General features: G+C 39.0%; 1 protein-coding gene across 2 annotated transcripts in view; it reads left to right on the top strand.

The window, feature by feature from the left end:
* Positions 1-24,123, top strand: part of LOC101162504 (microtubule-associated serine/threonine-protein kinase 1) — an 87,825-nt gene that overhangs the window by 20,794 nt on the left and 42,908 nt on the right. For both annotated transcript variants that reach the window (XM_023955759.1, XM_023955762.1), the window contains 3 exons: positions 20,749-20,837; positions 21,687-21,762; positions 22,265-22,337. In XM_023955759.1, coding sequence (XP_023811527.1) covers positions 20,749-20,837; positions 21,687-21,762; positions 22,265-22,337 — 238 coding nt within the window. The remainder of the gene's footprint in view (positions 1-20,748; positions 20,838-21,686; positions 21,763-22,264; positions 22,338-24,123) is intronic.

The raw sequence follows: 24,123 nt of genomic DNA, 5'->3' as shown, positions 1-24,123 counted from the left end.
TTAAACATATCCTTGTGGCGTTAATATAAGATTAAGCCTAAAATTGGATTTCTTAGTATTTGCTTGGTTAAATCAGAGTAAAAAATGCAGCTGCAAAAAATCTTTTTGTTAAAAAGAAAAGATGCTGGGAAGGTCACAAGCTCCTCTCTATTCTGATGCATCCACTTGCAGACAAATAGATCCATGCACGTCTTCTTTTTCCTCGTCTGAGCTTGTATCTGGCTCAAAACTATTTGTCCACTATTGCTTTCCATTTTTGTTGCAGCTGTAGTGTTAGGTAGGGGGTTTGAGGGGCTTTAAGCTCGAGGGTGTAAACTGTAAATGTAAATTGTCAATTACTTTTTCAACTAAGCTAAATCCGTTACATGTCTAATTTGTTGCAATGGATCTGCACTATCTTCAGGCTTGCATTTGTCTAGCAGGTTCTTCTGCTGCCAGCCTGCATAGCATTTCCAGATGCAGATAATCCCCAGTTAGGCAATAAAATGGCCAAAGCCGTTGATCATTTAGAGGAAACATCCTTTCTTCTTTTGAAGCTGAAGCTTTTCACCTTCGTTCTTTGAAAGCTTGGCTTTTCTCCAGCTGACCCAAATGTGGTGTGAACGCACCTGCTTGTTGACACTTCTATTAGTTCAATGAGTTTGTGTGGATGTAGCTGTAAGGACTCGACCATTTTATGAAAGAGAGGAAACCTCCATGTATTAGTTGATATTAAACCAGTATTTGAACCAAATTTAACTCAGTGATGGATATAAAAGCACTAACTTTGATTGATTACACAATGTGGTTGGTCTAATGGTCAGGGATATTAGCCTTTGAGCCCTGCAGCCCTCTATGAAATATTCCAGAGCGGAGAGTAATACACCTAGGAAATGCTTGTTAAAAAACAATCAATAAAGATTAAAATAAGTATGGCTGTTTAAATTTATTTCAAACTTTTACGGATAGTTAAACAGTTAGTATTTATGGGTTTTATAAAAAAAATCACAAAAAAATACAATTTATTTGATTTAAATGACAACGTTAGGAGTACCACGATGACACCTACTGAGTTAATGCTTCTATTTGATTGTAGTGCACTAACCTAATGATAGGAACAGAACTATCTTTACAGTTTCTCTGATCTTAAACAATTAACTGATTTGCATATTTCACACCACACTGACTCGGCAAAGGCTGTAAAGAAAAAAACCTACACAAGTGGTAGTTTAAATAAACTTGAAGTGCTGTTTTCCGGTTTTCTCCAACATTCTATAAGATTTTCAATGAAGAGAGCGGTTGCATGTTAAAAATATCATCCAATTGTTTTTTTATCCTCTCTTTGTTTTCTCTTCAGCTTTTTAATTATCTTGCCCCTCTGTTCTCGCCCCCCTTGTGCTTTTGCGCATCTGCGTTTTCTTGGCCGGTTGTAGCAATTAAGAGAGATAATGCTTTGTGTCCTTTCCAAACAAACTGTGCTAAAAGCGGACAGCAAAGGTGTGAGAGGGAACAAGAAGCTCTGCGCAGAGAAAACGGCAAAGCTGCAGGGAGATAAGTGGGCTGAGATGAAAGGCTGAGCTAGAGTCTCAGCCCACATTTAAGGGTGACCCACTGGGGTTAAGCGTGCCCTGACGACAGACTCGTGGATTCATGCTCCTTGCTGAGGCTGGCTTGTTTTCAAAACTCAACAAACGGGAGATGAACTATGAAAATGGTGGCAGAAAAATAATTTATTCCCTTTCTTGCTCATAGAATTAACTCACTTGAGCTGCACATGAATATTAACCCACACATCAACATTAGCACACTCATACTTGAGTGGGGTGAAATAATCCCACTCCTGTCCAAAGCTCAAAATATTTTATCCACTCACATTTATTAAAGATTGACTCTGAAGAAATCATGTTTTTAGGAAATTAAGCTTAAAATTGCACTTCTGAGAATTTCTTTATCCAAATCGTTTTCAATCAGGAGCAGATTAATTAATTTTGTTTAAAAAAAGAGCGTATTTGTGACGTAGAAAATACGCTGGAAGGGCCTTAAGCTCCCTGCTCAGAGCTCTTAGCAACGGGAAGGGGAAGGGGAAGGGGGGTGGGGTTGTTTCCTGCCAACAGTCCCACCCACAACTTAGATGCTGAACTGCTGCGGCTCTGCAGAAACTAGATTAAAATGGTCAGAGTAGGACTTCAAGGTTTTTATGCATGTTAAATATAAATATATTAATCTGGACTCTCATCTTTGAATTTTTATGTTCATTGTATCTAATTTTGCAGAAGTAAAATATCAAAAAAGGCACCACATTTTGCACAGATTTAGTTTAGAAAGAAAGGGTTTTGATCTCAGAACACTAGATAGAGATATATATATATAAAAATGTCAATCTTGTTAAATTGTTGCAATCCAATCAGTTTAGGTTCAGCTCAGTTCAGTACAGTTCTGGACAAATTGTTACGACAAAAAAAAAATATGTAAGGGACAAACAGATTAAACTGGAGTGACATTGGCTGCGGTCATGTCAGTGTAGTCATTTTAGCTTCTGCACAGCTTGTATTGCTGATAGTAAGCAGCTTGGTTGTAACTCTAACATTACTACATCAACCGAAAGCTTATTCTGAATTTGTGTTTTCACTCCAATAACCTTATGTCATACATAAAGTTCAAAACATGAACAGTGTTTTTTTTTGTGTTTAATTTTTATGATACCAGCAGCAGAGTGATGCACAGAGAAGGCACAGCATTAAACATAGATGCTTCTCTCTGTTTTTCTCTCCTGTTGTACGAGCCATGACAGCACCATCTGTTCTCGCCGGTGTTCATGATGGCTCGGACATAAAAAAAAAAAAAAAGCCCTCTGTTTATGGTTTGTGACCATGACATGGAAGCATGGCTGGTAATCCAGACCTGAGCTGGATGATAATCTGGTTTCATGTGTGACTATAGATTTTCAGTTCATTTGAGTTTTTAGCAGTGATCCTAATGACCACTGCTATAGAGTCCTGCTTCTTTATTGTTCGTGTCATTAATGTGTCTCTGCAGCATAAGAAGTGTTAGTGTTTTGGGAAAGTGCACTGATGCTCTAACCATGCAAACTAAATAGATTACAAAAGGCCCTTGTAATATGCTTTAAACTTCCAGCTACATCTCACACTGAGTTACCTAAACTATCTCCATGACAACCCCATTTGGAAGATATGGTCAAAGTGAATGTTCATGACCACGAATGCATTAATCCCATGTGAAGGACATGCAGTTTTTCCTGTTTATTTTCTGTCTCTGCTGCGCTTTAAGGGTTCCTTATAGATGAAGAAAGGCTGAACGGATATAAAAAAAAAACAACAACTTGATAAATATTTAAGAACAGATCAATGCTCGAAAGGAAGAACACATTTGAACGCACACATGTTTTGAAGATGGAGTTACATATGGTGGATGACAGCCTACAGTCTTTACACAAGTTGCTGCAAAAACACAGCAAAAAGAACTTCACCCATCTGAAGCACCCAGGTAAATTCAAATGTCCATCATTAATATAGCTCATTGTTTTATTACATAGGCCTGCATGTTGCTATTGACTCTTTCACACAAACACTGGGATAGCTTCTTAACTTTTTCACCTTTTTTTTTATCCCACTGCCTCCACACAATAGAGAATGGATTGGCAGATGCTCTGTCAACCTCCTGAGTTTTGGCTATCATACATGAAATAAATTCCAGCTGCAAGCAGACACAAACTGTCCACAGAAGGGTTTTAAATCAAGGCTTAACTCTGACTGCCTGCTGTCGCTCAGAAGCAGCTGGTTTAGGGCTTCTTTTTTTATGTCGTGTGTAGAGAAATACAAAAGATTGGTAACATTTTACTTTTTTTTTATCTCTTAAAAGTTTAATGGAAAGCTGTGAGTGGTGCTGCACAGTTTCCTATAAACTGCTGTAAATTGCAACAACATCACTTCAATGTCTTCGAAAAAACTTGTTTACCTTTGCGGATTCATAATCCACAAACTATTTTTACCTGAAAGAAGATGTGGGACATTTTACTTTTAAAATGAAGATTTTTATTCAGTTTTATCAGACATTTAAATGCATGATTGTGGTTTGAATAAACTAGAAGTGATCAATAAGTCTTGACACTAAACATTTTGTCAAGCACTGATAAAAAGAAACACCTTACATTCATGCACTTTATTTTGCGTTCCATTTTTAATTTTACAATACACATTCTTTCTTATTTCATCTTTACATAGCTTTACTTGTGTATATTATGTGTATTTTCATCTGTGCTGTTTCCTTAATTATTTGCACTGTCCACGGAGCGGACCTGGCGTACATTTCACTACTGGTTGTACTTGCTAAATATAACTTTGTATGTGACAAATAAAAATTCTTGATTCTTGAAATTCTTGACCTCTGAAACGGCCTTAAATACCACAATGATATACCATAAAGAGTTGGGAAAAGTGCAGTCAGTTAAAGTGGTGTGTTTGGGGCTGAATAGTTTTGAACAGTTTGATGAAAGCTTTTTGGAGTTGTGCTCATTTTTTAAAAGGTTCACTGGTTCACTGAATATACAGCTAAATATGCAGTTCCCGCTTGAAAACCGTGCTCTGTTGACACAGATCTACTGGTGGTCCTGAGCTATGCACCAAAAAACACACAAATAAACCTTTTATCTCTGTAGTCCTGCAGTGGAATGAATTTAGTAGAGATTTTTTTTTGTTTGTTTTAATTTTACTCTAGTTCAAATTTGTACATAATTAGGGTCATTTTTTAAAATTTTTTTTTTCTTGCAGGAATCGGGCGTGCTCAACAAAATTATCATTTTTTCTTCCTGCCTAATTGGGCATTTTCAAAAAGATAATGAGGCAGGAAGCGCAAACTACAATCACCGTGCCCGTCCCACTAAAGCAAGAGGACTGCAGACATCAACGTCTTTTGGACTGTCTTTATGACCAGCATCCAGTTATGGCAATCTGTAAACACAAACAGGAACATTAGTTACACTCTTAAGTTATTTAAAATAAATGTTCATTACCACTTTACCACTAGTTTTAATTACCTTTTTTTTGTTTACAGAGAGACCAAAAAAATAAAACTCCAAAAGTTTTTAAAGCAATATATTACTCATCCAAAGAAAGGTGTGCTGCACCACTCACAGAGGGACTCCGGAGTGGGGGGCTTTGCGGCTTGGCAGCGGTGGAGCCCCCCACACTGGTGACCTCCTATTTTACCTGCAGCACACACACAGCACTCCCACACCTCCATACATGGGTGGGGTCGGGGGGGGCGGCCGGTCAGATATTATGGCGGGGGGGGGGGGGGGGGTTGTAGTGCGTAGGGTTTTAGGGGGGTGGCTGTGGCTGTGGGTGCGCGGCGATCCCTGGGTTGCTAAGGTCGCGTGCCTGGGCTGGCTTGCGGGGACGGGGCGCCGGTCGGGTGGTGGCTGGCTCATGGGTTCCGGGGGCCCTGGCTTCGTCCCTGGCCTTTGTCTCGGTGTCCGGCGCCCGGTGGCCCCCATGGCTGCCGCCTGGTACGGCTAAGCGCTCCTGTCTTGTGGCCTGGGGGCCGGACACTGGGTTCGCTTGTGCCTCTGGGCATTGGGGGGGCCCCTGTAGGGGGGCCCTCTCTGTGCCTGGCTGGTGGGGTGGGCGGTCCCCTCCTCCTCCCCTCCCGGGCTGCCTGGGTCCGGATGCTGGGGGGGCTTCTGGCCTGGGGGCTCTCCTCCCCTTTCCTGGTCTGGCTGGTCTGGCTGGGTAGGATCTGGCTCCCTTTATGAACACACGGTTCACGTCGGCAGCATTAATGTATCTCCACCCCCACGTGCACGTGCACACTGCCACACTCCCTGTCTGCTTCATCCCTCCTCCTTACCTACAGTGTATTGATGGACAGATTTTTTTTCGCTCATCTTAGTGTCAGATTTTCACCTTTGATGTAACATTCGTCTTTCCAGCAGATCTGGTATAATTGTTACAGCTTAAATTAATAACTTAGTCAAATCAGTGCTTGTATCCCCCACCTTTTCACCTTTCTTCCTTTTACTCTCTTCCACCCTCCCCTCACATTCTTCCCCTCTCCCTCCCCACACACACTAAATGTAACAAATAAATAAAAAATAATACGACAAAAAGGGGTTTATACAAATCTACACTCTAGTTTCTTGAAGCTATATACCGTAATTTCCGGACTACAAGCCGCTACTTTTTTCCTGCGCTACTTTTTTCCTGCGCTTACAGTCCTGCGGCTTATTCAGTGACGCGGCTAATTATTGGATTTTATTGGCGGCCGCCGTGTACGTATTTTTGGACACAGTGAATGGTTTGAATTCTCTAACATCAAACACAAGTCATTTGTTTTTCAACACACCTCCAAGCAGCCAAACAGCATGGACCTGACTTCAGGTCTTAGACACTTCAGTCATGGTTCAACAAAACGAAACACGCATGTCCAGCCGCATCCCAGAATCCTTTGGTGCCATTAGACCCAACGTGCACGTGATCGCCGCTACAATATGATGAAGCTTTCAAGTTAAAAGCAATCGTTAAAAGCAGCGTGAAAAAATCACCAACGGGTTTGGAAAAGCCGGTCGGCTGCGTGACGGAGAGAACAGCGCATGCTCAGGAGTGCATTTACCTCTGAGTCATAGTGACTCGGCTGGCTGCACGTAAATATGTGGCAATAATATCAGCCTTTATTTTGTCGGGACACGACTGGAAACACAAATTGACGTGGTCGTGTTAACGGTTTCTAAGGACTGAGCAGAGATTTGCATTGAAACGCTCACAGCCTCCGTGTGAGCTGGAGACTGCGTGTCGTGTGAGCTGCGGGGCCGATGGCAGTCTGAAGGCTCCCACACGTAACAACGCATCCGCCCCTCATACACAAAACGTACAGTATTAAGTCCGATTGCTCTGCACAGACACGATTTGCTCCGTCCACCGGCGCAATGGGGACGAAGCGCTCCTCCCTGTAGCCGCGCTGGCCAGAGCTGTCGGAGTAGATAGGAAGGGGAGACAAGGAGCGCGCGGGAGCGCGGAGGCGTCGAGCCATTCTGCAGGCTGCAGCCAGGGCTTACTCGAGGCGTCCGCGGAGCAAGTGTTTGTTGTGGAAGGAAACTTCTGACCCACGCGCCGCGAGGAGGCGCGCTTATCGCGCTGAGGCGCGCGCATCGCGCTGAGGCGCGCGCTTTTCAGTCGTCGCTGCTTTATTTTACTAGCGTGTTTTTTAAACAGCCCTGTTACTCCCATAACGCTGCCGCGACACAAGCAGAAGGAGAGCTTTACCCGTTCACCCCTCCATGCACTGCTGCTCATTCTTAAACACGTACAACAGAATGGCGAGCCGGGCGTTGGCCCCGCCTTTAGCCCCTAAGACTCATGGGAAATGGGGGATCGGGGATGTAAATTTCCTCATCATAACTGAGGGATGTAATGTTGATTATATGGTTACTGTTTGTAATTTTATGTGTGATACCTAGATTGTCAATAAGTTAAAAAAAAATAAAAAAAATAAAAACCATAACTGAGGAACTTGTGAACAGAATAGAGGTGCATACTGTTTGGCAGATGCAGATAGACTCAAAGACATGAGCCTAAGGCAAAAATGACTCCACCCACTGTGTGTTAATAAATCACACTTACACTCTGAGTCAGGAAGTGATCCGTCAGGATGACAATGTTGCCTAATTCATGCGGCTTGTACCCCGACGCGGCTTGTGTATGTATAAAATTAGTTAAACACGTGAAAATGGGTGGGTGCGGCTAATAATCGGGTGCGCTTTGTAGTCCGGAATTTACGGTAACCTCTTTTTGTGATAGTAAAACCTGTCCAACACAAACAGCCTTCAGCTCTAATCTGTTTGCTCAGCTGTTGGACAGAACAAGTTAAGAAAAAAAAAAAAAAAGAAAGGTGTGCTGTTAGTGATCTTAAAACAAGTTAAATTCATTTACTCAAAAAGTTTAAATTAGTCAAGCTTTTAGGTCTTAACGACAAATAACAAAGTTTCTACTCTCTTCCCACCCAGACTCATTTACTTATTAGTTCCATACATATAAAAATAATATTTCTTGTTTTATAAATTGTTACTAATTTTCTACGTCACTGATCGTTATTGGGTCAAAGGCTATGAGATGATTTAGAATCATGCTACCTAGCTGTTTCCTGTTAAAAAACAATAAATCCGTCGTTTACCTTAATCTGTCATTCATTTTATGCACTGTAGACTAAGTAGCAAATAAATTAGTAGTAAAGTAAACTTTCCAAATGTATTTTATTTAAGTGAATTCATATGCAAAGAAAGCAAAACTGAAAGGCACACTGCATGCAATTCTTAGAAAAACAGTTTGAGGCAGAGACGGTCTTGAACGCCTCAGATGTGGGATTCATTGCTGAAGCAGAGTGGATTTATCTCAGCCCCAGGCCTTGACAGACTTCATTGCCAATTAACTATTTGTCAGTCAGCCTCTTAGTCAGTCCGCTCCAAATTTAGCAGTTCACAAAAGTTGGTTAGTCACAGGTTTCACCAGGAAGCAGCTCAGAATGTCAGGAAGCATGTCAGTCATTCTGCCAATAAGTGAGTAATTTAGACAGTCGTCTTCACTGTCGCCAACCAGCTTTGTTACACGGCTTCTTCAGGGTATCTCTTCATGTATCATGAACTGAAATTAAAAAAAAAATTATTTTAGTTGTAACATAAAGGATTTTCTCTCAATCCCTTCCACATCAGTGATTGCTGCAATAAACATTTTAAAGAGTTTTTTTTTTCTTTCTTTGTTTAGGTATGTGACTGGTTGCTGGAAATAAATGTCATCAGTTTTTTTTTTTTAAAGTAAATCAGTCGTCGTTTATCAGTTTAAAGTCCCACTCAAATCACCTTTTGATCCATTTAAAAAATGGTCTTTTAATTATGATTATGCCATTTTTAGGCAAAACAAAGCTGTGTTTTTTGGATGTGGATACATCAGAATGGAGCAGAGCAGGAAGCTTGTGGCCCGCTGACTATAGCTTCAACATAACAACCACATGCTGTTTCGTCTGCTCGCTAATCACAAGATTTGAGTAAAGAAGTACTCAGAAATGCAGTTTTAATCTGAATTTTCTTTATGTAAAACCTCCATCATGAGAAAAATGCCACAAGAACAGATTAAAAACACCAAATACATGATTTTCTTGAAGTAGGTCTTTGCACTGTGTGCTAATGCAAAAAGAGGCCACTGTGACATACACCTGCAGACATCTCGCTTTATGTTTTGCTCATGTGTCTTCATCTGTAGCCCTTTTAAATCTGCCCACATGACTTCCATTGGACACTGTCCCAAATTTGGAATCTGTCTTGTTGCCAGAGGATGTTTTGGACCATGGCGGTACAAGCGGCGTATGTTGCGTAACACATTTCACTAAAAGGAACTAAGTGTCTCTTAGGGCCGCTGTTCAGGGGGAAGCTTTTTATTTCAGTCATTTTCACACCATTCGTCAATGTGTGCCACCTTTAAGAGGTCCTGAGGCAGCCTAATGTGTCCTGTGCGTCCTGTGAGTCAGCAGAAGATGACACCCCTGATGAACACAAACTCACAAAATGTTTGGTTAGCCCATGCATCAGTGTCGGTCCACTGCCATGCACACGCAACCACGGGAAAAGCAAACACTCCAGTTCATTTATATCTTGTTGTGGGTAAGTGGTTTATCACTCTTGACATTTGTGTTTACTTGTTGTTGTTTGATGAATGTAAAGAACGCAGGAAAATTTTAGGCAGCGCTACAGGCCAGCGCTGTTTTTCACAGAAAAAGAATACGTTTGCTGGCATATGTGTGCAACAGACTGATAGCCTGATGTCAGCCAAAGGCCTGTGGGGGGATAATTGCTCGTCAAAGCGTCTGCACGAGTCATTAGCACAGATTTTTTATCTCAGTCTCCTGCAGCATGCTGACCGGAGCTCTACTTTTGATGGCAACACTGTGTTGTATTACAGGGAGAGAAGGACACTGGCTGAAGTAAAATCTCCTCACTTTGGCAGTTTTTCTTTTTTAATTTAGCATCTTTTTATTACTTCGTAACTCCATTTCACACTAAAAACTCCAAGTTTGCATGGTTAAATGTCAAAATTTTTACTTGAACAGGAATTAAGGGGGTGAGGTCCTATTAGTAGTAACCAATAATAGGAAACTTTAAAAAAATCTATGCTTATAGAAAACATGCATCCTCAGTTATTCATGCAACACAGTGCAGGATAAATTTGAGCATTTAATAACAGTCCAAGTCTTGGGGGGAAAAAAGATTTTGAAAAGCAAAAAAGATACCCTGAAAATAACATGAAAAAAATAAAAGTTAAAAGTTTGAGGTATGAGGACAGTGTGTCAAATGAAAAATTGACTTTATTACATGTCTGGGTAATTGAAAACATGTTAGGAATAGCAGAGGTGAATAAAACGGCTTATGTATAAAGAGTAAGCTGAACAGCTGGATTAGCTGAATGATAGTGAATATGGTGGACTTTATTCAGCATACCATAACTGTGGTTGATAGATGCATGATGGTCCAACACAATGGGGACAGTACTATGTGTGCTAACTGTGTTGGAGATTCTTATGGAGCCTGGCATGTGATGTGCTCTGACTGGTAGAACAGAAACCCTTCTATTGTATATTTTTATATTACTGATCTTTTGTGGTCATGTAGCTCTTTTAGCAATAATTAGGGCTAGTCCAAGCCAAGTTTGATGACTTTGGACACCAATCAGTCAAGTTTCAAATCTAATATCTTACTGTTTTTTACTTTCAAAAACTATTGTTACGCTTCTTAAAACAACTAGTGAGGGTACAATAATAGACTATTGGTGTTTCTCTACTCTGATACATGAAACCATAGCAAGAACATTTCCGGAATATGAGAAAGGAAGGACTTCTACTGTACTGATGTCTGACTTCTGTGTGTCTGCGCAAAGATCAAGATTTACTCTGTACAGTGAAAACTGTGAAGCTACGTTCACACCACCCTCAGCAATGCACGTTCAAACGGCCACTTCCAATGATTATTCTATGTCAACGTGCATTATTTTTATTATTAATGTAAGTTTTGGGTTTCAGCATTTAAAATTATTGCATTAACCCTAGCTGCACAAATTCTCCAACTGTTTTCAGGCTCTTCGTACAAAATAGGCAAAAATTAAACTTGTGTTGAAAGTTAAACCAGGTCAAACTTTGACCAATAAGTGACTTGGATTTGATTGTGACGTACGGATGACGTCCCCTTTTAATTCACGAAAGTGCCAACCAGTTGAAAATTGATCATGGAGGAGAAATGATTAATTGTGGTTGGTGCCTGGCTGGAATTATATGACACCAAGTTTTTCATATACTGTATCAAAACAGAGATGTGAAAGAAAAAGCCTGGAGCAAGATTCGCGAGATTTGCACTGCTTCATCATTTCGTACCAAGCCTCTTCCAACTGTTGGATATGCACTGGTAAATAGTGTCCAGTCTTAGCACCATGGGCTACACTATACGTTCATGAATGCGTGTTTAGCAGACAAGATCTAGATCATTCTTGGTTGGTGTTCAAACCACCAAAACTAGCCCCTCTGGTGCTGCAACTGAGCAAACAGAAGCAGAGTCTCTTGTGTTGGACAGTTTTTTTTTTTGTTTGTTTTTTCACAATCTGGGTTTGTCTTTTGCATTTGGAACTGAACTTTTTCTTAATGTATTATTTCATTACCAACAGAGAGAGTGAGACAAAAACAGAGGGAAGAATTGATAAAACATGAGCAGGAGAGAAGGAAGACATTAAAACAGGCAATGAAAGTTGCTTGAGGCTTAAAGTTATCAATGTCATAAGCAACTGTTTTCAAAAGGGCTGCATTTTTTTGCACAACTGGGGACTCAAATATTCACACACAAAAATTCAAGCACTGTCTGCACAGTCTTGCACTCACACATATTTACACAGATCCACACAGACAACTGTACACACCACCTAACAGCAACACATACCTGTACATATTTCATACATCAGGCATGTCTGCATCTATGCGTCTGTGCAAAGGTGAGCAGGCAGGTGGGTTTACTACAATGTCCCATAATGTCACTGAACAAGGTACGAAAGGTGTGAACTTTCCACTCTCCTGCATAGAGCCTGCAGTGGACAGCACAGGCAGCCAGGGAGCCCAGACTTTTCATGGAGAAGGAGTCTGAGATCTCCAGTAAAAGTCCCCTCATGTCCAAACAGTCTAAAAGCCTTGAAAGGCAAATTACTGCTCAAGATTCCGAAGCATCCCTCACTACTGCCCCCAGAGGTGATCTAAAGCCACCCTGAATGTGCTACATGGCAGCCCTCTTGATGTACAGGAAAAGATGCTTGACTCCCAGTTCCTCATGAATGACTCTGCCTCAAACCTTATCTCTAAAGACTCCCTATCTTTAAGAGCCTTTTTGACCTTAACTTATTCCACTGCATGTATCTGTGATCCAAGTTTTGTTCACTTAGCTTATGTTCCTATAAGCAAGGAAAAGCAAGACAGAATAACTGATTTTATTGTTAACTCAGTTTTCCATGCATCACATTGAAAGAAAACAAAACTTGTAAAATTGCAGATATACATCCAGGAATCTTAGACTTCCTTAGACTTTATCCTTCTTCACTTGAGGAAACCAAATCCAAACCAGGTCATGCAACCCATGTTTAGAGCCTGACTAGTTTGGACAAGAAACAACATGGAATTGAACTGTTCATTTACACTAGTTTTCATTAGTTTTAGATGATTTATCTGATTAATATTGATATACTGATGGCCTGACACAGAGGTTTTGGTTTGAAAAGCCAATGAAAAAACAGACAAAAGTGTAATAGTTTCCTATTCCATTGTTAGACTAAAATGCAGTAAATAAAATATTCAATCTAATTAGAAATACACAGAAAAGCAAGTTTGTTTATGACTGGGTTTAAAAAAAAGATATGTTGATACTGAATTGTCCATTATTTATCAGTTTATCAAGTACAGGAAATAATTTTCCTTTGAAGCAATGTTTTGCATTATTCAATGAAAATAACTAATTCAAGTTTGCTTTTAGTCCAAAAATGTATAATTTTATTAATAAAAGTTTTTCAAGCTTTTGCTCAGTTTATATTACAAGCTTTAAATCAATAAAAATAAAGATAAAACAAATACATTTTGGAACTGAAATTTTAAAACAAAATATAATAGCAATGAATCAAATTATAAATTAAAACTGAATTGTAAAATTGGTATTTGATGTTATTCGTTATTGTGGCAATGAAACGGCGCCCTAATAATGTGCATAAAATAATGCAAATGATCCTGTTATTGGTTTTTTTGGACATTTCTATGAATTGGGCTGATGCGTTTACAAAAAGCAAAGTGATGCATTTTCCAAGAAATCACATTTTTATTCTATAAATGCAGTTGCTGTTGCTGTGACCTTTGATCAGCTGTCAGTTGTTCCAAAGTGAGGAGCAGTGCTGTCCTGCTTGTGAGCCACAGATGTTTGAATGAAGAAAGGGTGACAGTGGAACAAAAGCTGCTCTGGTCTACATGCTGAGGAGGCTGTTTGGGGTTTACTGAGTTCTAAGAAAAAGCAGCTTTAGCTTTGGAGTCATGTTGTTATCTTTAAAATTACTTTCTTTTCAACCTCCTTTCAGGGTCATTCGATGGGATTCAGAAAAGAAAAGCAGCTTTTCTTGATGGTTTAGTTGTTGTTCCTGCACATTGGTCTTGAACTGTGTCACGTTGATGAACCATTTTTACCATTACTGCGAGGTTTAGAGGTTAGTGAGTTTGAATTTCCTCTAGTTTTTCTCATCTGATTAAGCACTATAAGCAAATACATTGTCAGCCTTTAGAAAATTTAAAATAAAATTTACTTTTGTGAAAACAAGATTAGAAAAGTACCTACTGTAACTAAAATGCAATTAGAAACCAACACAACAGTGGCTGGCAAAAAGAAAAAAATCAATTTAACAAGACAGTAAAGCCTAGCACTGACCCACAATAATAACAAAGGAAACACATAAAAACAGGAAAAGACAAAACAAACAAGGAAGTCAACTTAGTGTTGGCAGTTTTTAAGCAGATGAGCCAGAAAAGGAGAAGCTAGGTTGTAAATTGCATTCACTTTTTTGTTTTTTTTTGACCAAGCAATTTTTTTTCTTGGATAAGGCAAGATAAAAAAAAGATTTACCCAGTAGATGTGTGGAGAACAAGCTGTTAGGGGTCTAGAAGTTTTCTTTTCTTTCAATGAGAATAAATTTCACAGTTCTCTTGGGGTAAGAACTGGCCTTCAACCTCTCAACTCCGGATGGGTTTAATGAGATTATTTTGACTGTCCTTTTGGTACTGAGGATTAAAAAAAGAAAGAAAATAATTAACTAGCTGATCTTCACCCTCAATCTCTAGTTTCTTTGGCATAGGGATGCCATAACTCTCAGTTTAAAACTGTATTTTATACCATTGAACTGAATTGAGGGAAAGTGGTAGAGGCATCCCATCTGTATTCTAGTATGTTTACCTTGAAAGTGTTAAACATTTCTTGTGCTAAATTTAGGAAATGTATTGTGCTTTTGTGTATTTATTGTGTTGTTACATTACACTAGGCTTAGTTTGTAAGCCAACTGAAAGGTTTTTCTTGTTGTTACTTGCTTATTAGCCAATTTTTTAAAAATAGTTTCTGTTTTTTTTGTTTATTGTTGTTTTGTATTACACAAATTACATCTTGAAGGTTTGGGAAAGTGAATTGTTGCATCCCTATTATTCTTCAAAATATCATTAAAAATGAACTACAACCTGACAAAAAAAAAAAAACAGCTTGATCTACAATTGATGTCAAGTTATTTTAAAGTCAAACTTTCTCTCTTATGCTTCTGCTGTTGGAATTTTATGTTCTGGAGATGTTTTCATGAGCTGACCCGGTTATAGAAAGCCATCTAATCGCTGATAAACGAGAGACTTATTTATTTTGCCTGTTCTGATGGACTTTGACACACCTCACATGATCAGTCTTTGACACACTCAACCCTCGATGCCCACACACTGTGTCGTGCAACGCTGACCCCCATCCTGCCTGAATGACAGCACCAGCCACCAGCACTACTCCGTCACTCACAGATCGAGTCTGCATGATGGATTACACAATGGATTATGATGGATTATGCGACTGACATTCACGCAGAAACAACAAAAACTGTTCTGCCCTGCGGGGTGACGTCACACCTCTCTGGTTCTGCGGGTTGTCAGTCCCAGTCGAGGCTCAGTCATCTTATTTTACTTTTTTGATACTGGTGTTCTTATGAAAACAGCAAGCAGTTGGAAATGTCACTTTTTCGCTTTTTGTAAGGGTTGCTCTCCACGTGTTGCTATGGCAACATTGTACAGCCCTCCCGGCTTTTTCCCCTGTGGTAAGTCTTCATCTTTACTCTTCGTCAGTGGATTCTGAGCTGAGTCCTTGCTCTTGAATAATCCAGTTGGACTAGAAAGAATCTCAAAGACAAGTCTTGTTTGCTGTGGGGGTTGTTTTTAAACATTGAACAGGGTGGATCCAGAGATGCCTGTGCACTATACTGTCATGGCAGAGGGTTTTTATGCAGAAAGTTGATTTATACTTGCTGCTAAAATGGGGACAACATTTAACTGATAGTTTAAAAACGATGTGCTTCATGCAACTGAGTTCTTTTTTACGGAGGATTTCTTCAGACAGTCTCTCGGACTGCCTGACCATGAAATATAGCAGTGATTTAAAATCATATTTTGCCATAGAATAACCTGCAAACACACAGCTTTTGCCAGCATTCATTTTATTTTCTTTGCTTCCCAGTCACAATTGGCAGCATTTTGGTTTAGCTCCTAACATCCCCCCCCATGGCTGCTGTTATCTTTAAGGACTGACTGATGCAGTTATTTATAGGAGAAAATTAGGGTATTTGAGAGAGAAATAATCATGAAACTATGTTTAAGTTAGATGGGACTTAGCTTTCAATTTGTATTACCGAAAACAAAGGTTACAATCTTCTTACAAGACAAAGTGGACTTCATGGTCCTCGAGTTTTCCTCGAGTTTGTGATCAGTGAAGTCGAGCATTTCCAATCCACTCTAACACTTTGCATCATCCTGTTCTAGTTTGTGACTATCCTTTTAATTTAAAAGATAAAAAGGAGAAATAAAAATAAAAACACAGAAAAACAGACATGAATCAACCAAAACCAAGCACTTTAATACGCTGAGGACTAATTAGCTGAATCAGAAACAGCTGTGGCTGATTGCTAACTAAATCCAGGTGTGGACTGTAACAAAGACCAGCAGAAACAAAACCAAAACTACTTAAGAAGATACTGTGAACACAAAACAATTTAAATTAAATGAAAAAGCATTTGTCATAACTACCATAACATTTCTTTATTTTGATATATGATGGTAAAGATTAGCGAATTTGTGCAAAATTCAGGGAAAAAATTAGCATAGATGTCCCATATTTAGAATTAATAATGCCTTTTATGGAGCATGATGTCAGAATTTTTTTTATTATTTAGGCAGTTTTGTTAACATTATAATTTTAGGTCTGCTTTACACTTGTTATTTTTATGTGTGTGTTTAAAAAAGTGCCCTGCAACACACTGGTGACATGTCCATATAGTGTACTTCGCCTTTATCCAACGATAGCTGTGACAAGCTCCAGCAACCCTATGACTCCCGTAAAGGATTAAGTGGGTTTGGAAAATGGATGGATGATATGTATGCAACACCTCACATTAAGAACACACTGCTGGAACAAATTGCAGTCATCAAGCTAGGTACCATTATTGAAGCAACACAGTAATGTTGCAAATGAAGCAAAAACTGCATTTTAACCTCAATTAACACTGTCAATTATGTGAAATAATCCACCGGTAACTATCCACATTTATCTTTAATCAAAAAGCACTAAAACGAAAGTAAGATAACCTGTTTTGTTTAATATCAGAAGGCTTTTCTATATTCAGACATTGTCTCCAATATAAGCCAATTGCTTTTTTGTTTTGTTTTTTAGAAAAGCTTGAAATGACAAAAGGGGTATAAAAATATTTGAACTTTATTTTTTAGAAAACAATTTTTTCAATGGAGAGTATTTGGCATTAGGTTGTGACCTTTTTCAAAGCTTTAGAAAACCATCCCATCACTTTGGGATTGTCTATGGTGCTGAACCTACAGAACGATTACAGTTAATATGGAGACGGCACAAACTTAATCTCATCACATATTTGTTAATGCAGGATTGACTCAAATGACATCTGCTTTTTTAGTTCCAGCTAAGTCCACTCTTTATTATTGTCAACAGTCAACAACATTCTTTATGTGGCGGTACCAGTCTGTACAAGAAACAACCACTTTTTGAGCTATCACTAAACTGTTCATGTGCACTGATTTTCATCTGTTTAAGATGAGTTATCTGATTGCTATGGAAATACTCTATGTCTTCCCAGATCATTGTTTGTATATTCAAAGCTTTAAAAAGCCATGCTTTTCAAGCAACAACCTCGCTTTGGCACTGTCCATGGTGCTGAGCCTTCAGAATGATTACAGTTACATGGAGCGAAAACTGAAAATCGGTCTCATCACGTCTTTGTAGGTGCAGAATTCAGCTACATTGTTTATTTGCAACCTCACATTAGTTTTCATTAGTTTTGGATAATTTCTCTTTTATATATGGAAATACCCAGCTCTCTATATATTTACAGATCATTGTTTTGTATCAAACGTTATCCCTAAACTCACCATGGTCTGGCTCTTCTTAGTTTAGTGGGGGGAAAAAGGAATTTCTCCCTGTTTTTGTGTATATAAGGGTAAAAAAATAGGCTTCCAGAAGGAGAATGTGGGATGAGTCATAGTCAGAGAAAGGATGCCAGTACAGGATGGCAGTTTTGCAAATGAATAAGCTGGAGTCATGCTTTCGCTTGTTTACCTCGACTCTCTTCCAGTTAGTGTGCCATGTGTTGCTGCAGTCACAGATATGTGATTCTGTGCTGCTCAGTTTTTGTTCTTGAAACAGAGAAAATAGCAGTGTGGTGTGACCTGAAAACATTTTCTTTAGGTCCTGGATAAATATTCTGAGCGAAGCAGATGCAAATGCAAATGAAGAAAAAATGTATTCTATTGGTGTAGATCAGCTCTGCTGTGCTAGACCACACACAAGACTCCTGGAATAAATGAAGTTGAACAATAATTTGTGGAACTAGCAGCTGGAATGAAATAAGGAGCAGGGATCCTCTTTAGCCTTTGTTACAGTTCAAATGCTTCAGGCAAAATTTCCTTTTCATTTGAGATAACAGCATTGTAAATCAAAGGGGAACTCTAGCTTTAAGACATGATTAGATTAAAGGTTTTAACATTTCAGCCTGAACTGTAATACCGAGGATCGGGGGAGAAGAATGCTTTTGACTTCAGTTCTTTCAGTTCCTCAGAATATAAACCATTCATTTAGTGGAAGGAGGACATGAATGAGAGTGAAATTGGATGAACATGGTGTCATAGCACAAAATTCAAATAACTGAAAAAAGTCATGGAAAAAATATATTTTAAGGTTAGACAAACCACTTATAATTTAAATGTTTCCTATATTGACATTGCATTTAATCAAAGGCAAGATTTTTTCTTTTTTAGTGATACCTTTACTATATAAATCATACTATGATTACATAGGGTTTTGATTCAGCTGCAGTTTTGCTAAAAATATATTTTCTTGAGTTAAAAGTGGGTCATTTCAAGTTAACTTCCTAATATCACAATGCAAAAAACTTGAAAGAACCTTTTTTCTACTAATCTGCTTGTATCATGTCTCTCTGATGTAAAGGATTGTTTGGCCCTAGGTTTCCTGAGTTTTAATGAAGATACAACAGAAGTACTAGTGTTTAGACCAAATGATCTTAAATGGCCGTCCCCGTTTAAAGCAACATGAGACTCTTGCTGCGTTATTTTTAGTTTATTGCTTTTATAATTTATTGACTTTATTTTCTTTCTATCTTGTGTTTTTACCTTATCTTTGTGTTGTCGTCTTTTACGTTTTGTGGTGAGTTGAGTTAGTTTCAGTGGTCTTTGATTATAACTATGCTGTTTTGAGCCATAATTTGAAAAATCTCTGCTGTTTTCTAGGACATAGTTTCTGCAGAGCGGCTGTAGTTCATTAGAAATTCACCTCTGAATTGTGGGCAGGATTGTTGGTATGGAGAAACTTCCCCCTCCTTTCCTCTTCCAGTCTGCCCAGTGTACATTCTAGATCCAAAATAGGCTTTTTCAGGCATATTTTTGTCTGCTGCTGATTCACAACAACTTTAATAAAGAAATACTCAGAAATACAATTTTGAGCTTAGTTTTCTTTATAAATGTCTTCCATAATCAGAAAAACGCGACAAGAATTTGTTATAAAGACAATTTTCCTCAGTCTGTCTTTGAGCCAAGTTGACTTTTCTTTCTTTACATATCAAATAGAATGACTTTATTTTAGTAAAAACTGGCTTTCACTGATAAAAAGCAAATGAAATGAAATGAAAAAAGATTTGAATCATGTTTTTTGCTTAATTAACAAAGAAAAAACTAAATTTATTAGAAACAAAGAACTCCTCCAACAAAATATTTCTTTAGCATATTTAAGGTTATATTTTCTTTAATTTAAAAATAACAAGCTATTCTGTTTTTTTAATTCACTAAAAGAGATTATTTCTACCACAAGTTACCCATTTTTAGGAGGCGGAATTCAGGATTTTTTCTAGTGCAATGTTAGTGATGACACTAAAAAAGAGTAAACTCCTTGCCCCCTTTGCTACACCCTCACTCCACCTCCACCCCTCTTTTCTCATTTGAAGCTGAAGAGCTGAAGTAAAGAATAGTGTGAAGACATTTCCTCCCTCTGTCCAAAGCTTAATGCTTTTCCTCTAAATATTTCAATATGTTCCTGTTCTGCTCTGCTAAACTGAGTTCAAGCTCCCTCTCAGCTGGTGCCCACAGAGGCATGCTGCCACCAATGAAATCCTCCTAGAGTTGATGCTTCAGAGTGCTGGAAAAGCCACATCAAAAAAATGTGTGTGTGTGTGTGTGTGTGTGTGTGTGGGGGGGGGGGAATAGAAAGATGACTGCCAGACCTAAATGCAAATAATAGGTAGAGGGTTTTAATTATACGAGGTGCTGTAATCAACAAATGTGCAGTTTTATATGTGGGTGCTGTGGTTTACTAAAAAATGCTGCACAGATTTTAAAGCACTCCATGCTGTCTGATGCAATGGAATGCAAAGTTTCTGCTGCCCGCTTCTTTCTATTTTTTTCTGCTCTAAAGCCTCTCTGACAGACACTCCCATCAGGCACATGGGTGTTAAAAGCAAGAGAGCAATTCCAATATGCTCATGAAAACATCACCTGAATATCTCATTGTCCTGTTTATGTCAGGGGCTAGGTTCTGCATGTCGCTAAGCATTTTGTACATTCATTGGTGGCTTCGACAGCAGCACATAAAATATTTAAAAATCAATAGTCTTTATTATGATCTATACTCCTGTTTTTCTCCCTTCGGTTCTGCCCCATCATTCTTGCCACAATAATCCATGACAGTGCTGTCACAGGGCTGGACTTTGAAAAATTACAAATCTTTGATGCTTTGTTGCTTTCTGCTACAAACATTGGAGATGTCAATGAAGTTCTGCATCATCGTGTACCCGACATGAAGAGTGCACTCTCACAGTCGTTGTCTCTGGATTGATAGCAAGAAGACAAATGCTAAGGTCTTGTTTGTTCTCATTGATGTTCCAGCTGCAGAACCAGTAACAGAAAGAGCCTCATCCTGACCAGTACATCGCCCACATTGCCAAGGCCACACTCTCCTCTGCCTGGACACATAGGTCAGTGTTACATACATGAACATTAAAAAAAAGAAGCACATTTTTTTATTATTATGCTTTTCTTTTTACTGATTCTGGCAAAAAGTTTATCAGATGTCATATTTATTGTTCCAATTACATATTGCCTTAGACAGTACAACTTAAATTATTTTCTCAACTTGTATCCCAAATTTAGTAAAGTTTTGTGAAAAAAAAGGTCATCATATGTTCAGTGAACACAACACACATCCCTCAATGTGGTTCACCTTCAGTTGGTCCTGACTTGAAAGAAGCAAGTTTGTGATTGGACTGTTTTTGTTTGCAACACATGTTCATATAAACGCAAAGACAGAAAGAACAACAGGAAGAGAAGCTGACAGTTTATCAGAAATTGATTATTTACTTCCTTATTAATTTAATATCTTTTTACCAACTACCAATCTATGGTTTTCAACTGATAATGTTGTTACTCTCAGTACTAGATCGATTGTTCAATAAGTATTTGTATCCTTAGACCCCCACAAAGAATAAAAATGTTTCTTCAGGTTTCTGTATTGTCCCTTTAACAAGCATTAACTGCTTGTAGTTTCTCCAAAGAAAATCGAAGCACGAGGCGCCTCATCAAGACTCATTACACTCAGTCATTAACACTCACTTCCATTGCTACAAGCAGATGGACCGATGCTGATGCACAGTTTCTGTAGGTGTCCTGAAAGTAGGTGTTGCTGTGAATGAAATTGTGCTTTTGTTCAGTTTTCATTTAAGGTGCAAATATGTGCTTGTATGTGTTTATCTCTGAATTAATGTAAAGTTTATTTTACTAGATACACAACAGATGCCTTAAACAAAATGATTTTTTTTTAATATCAGGAAACAGTCCTCTGGACAGTCCACGCAACTTCTCCCCAAGTGGACCGGCTCACTTCTCCTTTGCTTCTTCTCGCAGGTTGGAATCTTTTTTTATTCATTTTTTAAACAATACGTTAAATTTATCTCAGTAGAAAGTCAGGTTGCGTTAGCTGAGTAAAACTGTTGTTAGATTTTTTTTTTTTTTGGCACAAAAACACAGCCGAACCTATCAGGAGACACTCAGTCACACGTACATGCAAAAAGAAATCTGCCTTTGTCTTGGCCTGCTCCCACCGCGGCAGTGTGACAGACGCGTGACAGAGGCATGACAGCAGGCGGACACAGTTTGAATCAGCAGAGGTGCCAGGACTGTGTCCCTCATCACTCACTCATACTAAGTGTCAGACTTGGAGGAGGCCACAAAGGGGGAAAAGCAATGAGAGAAGCAAAGTGCAAGCAGATTAAAAGGAATAGAAGTTGGTGTCATTGCGTTTCTATGATTTCTACATTTGAAGCCAAACATTAGTAGAATCAAATGTAAGATTATTTTTCTGCATCTAACATTGAGTATAACATTATTTTTCCACTTCTCTCATCAGGGCGGATGGTCGTCGATGGTCTTTGGCTTCTCTGCCTTCCTCGGGTTATGGCACCAATACTCCCAGTTCAACAGTAAGTATAAGAAGTCACAAAACCAGGTCCATCCACTTACCTATAGTTTGTGAATTTTTGATTCATCTTGTTACATTAAGAAAAAAAACATAAAGTAGTGGTGAAAAAAAATCGATTCTGTAAAATATCGCGATATTTCATTTGGTGAAACTTCAATTGATTTAAAATCCTGCCAAGACTGTATTTACATAATTATTAATAAGCAAACATGTAGCTCAGAATCTTACCTTCTTTTTACACTTAAACCCCCAACCGGTTGCACATCACACCGAGCCTCTTTCAGCAGCTCTACACCGCGACTCACGAGCCTCGCAGTTATTGTTGCAAGGCAAAATGATACAAGTCAGTTTTAACTAAGTATGGGTACCAAACCGATGTGCCAAGTTGGCACCGGTACCTTATAAAAACACAGATTTTAGTCCTTCATGGTGGGCTCACATAAGAATAAGTGAGGCTGTGCAGACGTGCAGCACGAGGAGCTTATAAAATAAACAGCATCATAAGTATGTAACATTACAGGTTAAGGAACATTTAATCTTTGTGGAGTTTTTCCTACGCTGAAAAATTTCTCGTTGTGAAAATCAGACAACATTCAGTGTTAAAAAATTGGATTTTGCTTGCGTAAATTTTATACATGTGAAAGGTGTATTAATATTCAAAGATTTCCCTAAATCATGCCTAGAAAAAAATTAGAAAATATAGTGAAATATTGGCTCTGGTACGGTCTTGGGATGTATCGGGATATATCTTGTACCGTGACGTGTGTATTATGATACCTTTTGTCCCACTAGACTCTTGCCAAAACACACCCCAAAAATCAGATTAATCTCTGTCTCCTACAGGATTCTGTAGTTGAACAGTGATAAATTGATTGTTTTTTATTTATAACGTGTCCCATAATGTATCCATAAAGTCCATAAAATTGTAAAGATTTGTAGGTTTTTTTGTGCAAAATTTGCTGAAGCATTTTTATTTTAGTAATGTACATGTGTTTTGCTTTCTAGCCACAGGGGTTGCAAGCCAGTTACTTCTGTGCCGGTCCCAAGCCCGGATAAATAGAGAGGGTTGCGTCAGGAAGGGCATCCGGCGTAAAAATTGCCAAAATAACCATGCGAATCATCCACAACACTTTAGACATACCGGATCGGTCGAGGCCCGGGTTAACAACGACCGCCACCGATGCTGTTAACCCACAGGGTGTCGGTGGAAATTTGACTACTGTTGGTCGAAGAAAGAGGGGAGGCAGAAGGGTCCGTGGCCAGAGAGAGAAGGGAAAAGGCAGGAACATAGGTTTGAGAATAGGGACTCTTAACGTTGGCACAATGACAGGGAAAGGCAGAGAGCTGGCAGACATGATGGAGAGAAGGAAGGTAGATGTACTGTGTGTGCAGGAGACAAGGTGGAAGGGCAGCAAGGCACGTAGTATTGGAGGAGGATACAAACTGTTCTATCATGGTGTTGATAGGAAGAGAAACGGGGTAGGAGTGATTCTGAAGGGGGAGTTTGTAAACAGTGTTCTAGAGGTGAAAAGAGTCTCAGACAGGATGATGAGCCTAAAGTTAGAAATTGAAGGGGTGATGGTGAATGTAGTCAGTGGGTATGCGCCACAGGTTGGCTGTGAGTTAGAAGTGAAAGAGAGATTCTGGAGTGAGTTGGATGAGGTCATAGAGAGTTTTCCCAGAGGAGAGAGAGTTGTTATTGGAGCAGACTTTAATGGGCATGTTGGTGAGGGCAACAGAGGTGATGAGGAGGTGATGGGCAGGTTTGGTGTGAAGGAAAGGAATCT

The sequence above is a fragment of the Oryzias latipes genome, chromosome 1 (assembly GCF_002234675.1).
Source record: "Oryzias latipes chromosome 1, ASM223467v1".
In the NCBI taxonomy this organism is placed as follows: domain Eukaryota; kingdom Metazoa; phylum Chordata; class Actinopteri; order Beloniformes; family Adrianichthyidae; genus Oryzias; species Oryzias latipes.
This window is presented reverse-complemented; position numbering and strand designations above follow the sequence as displayed.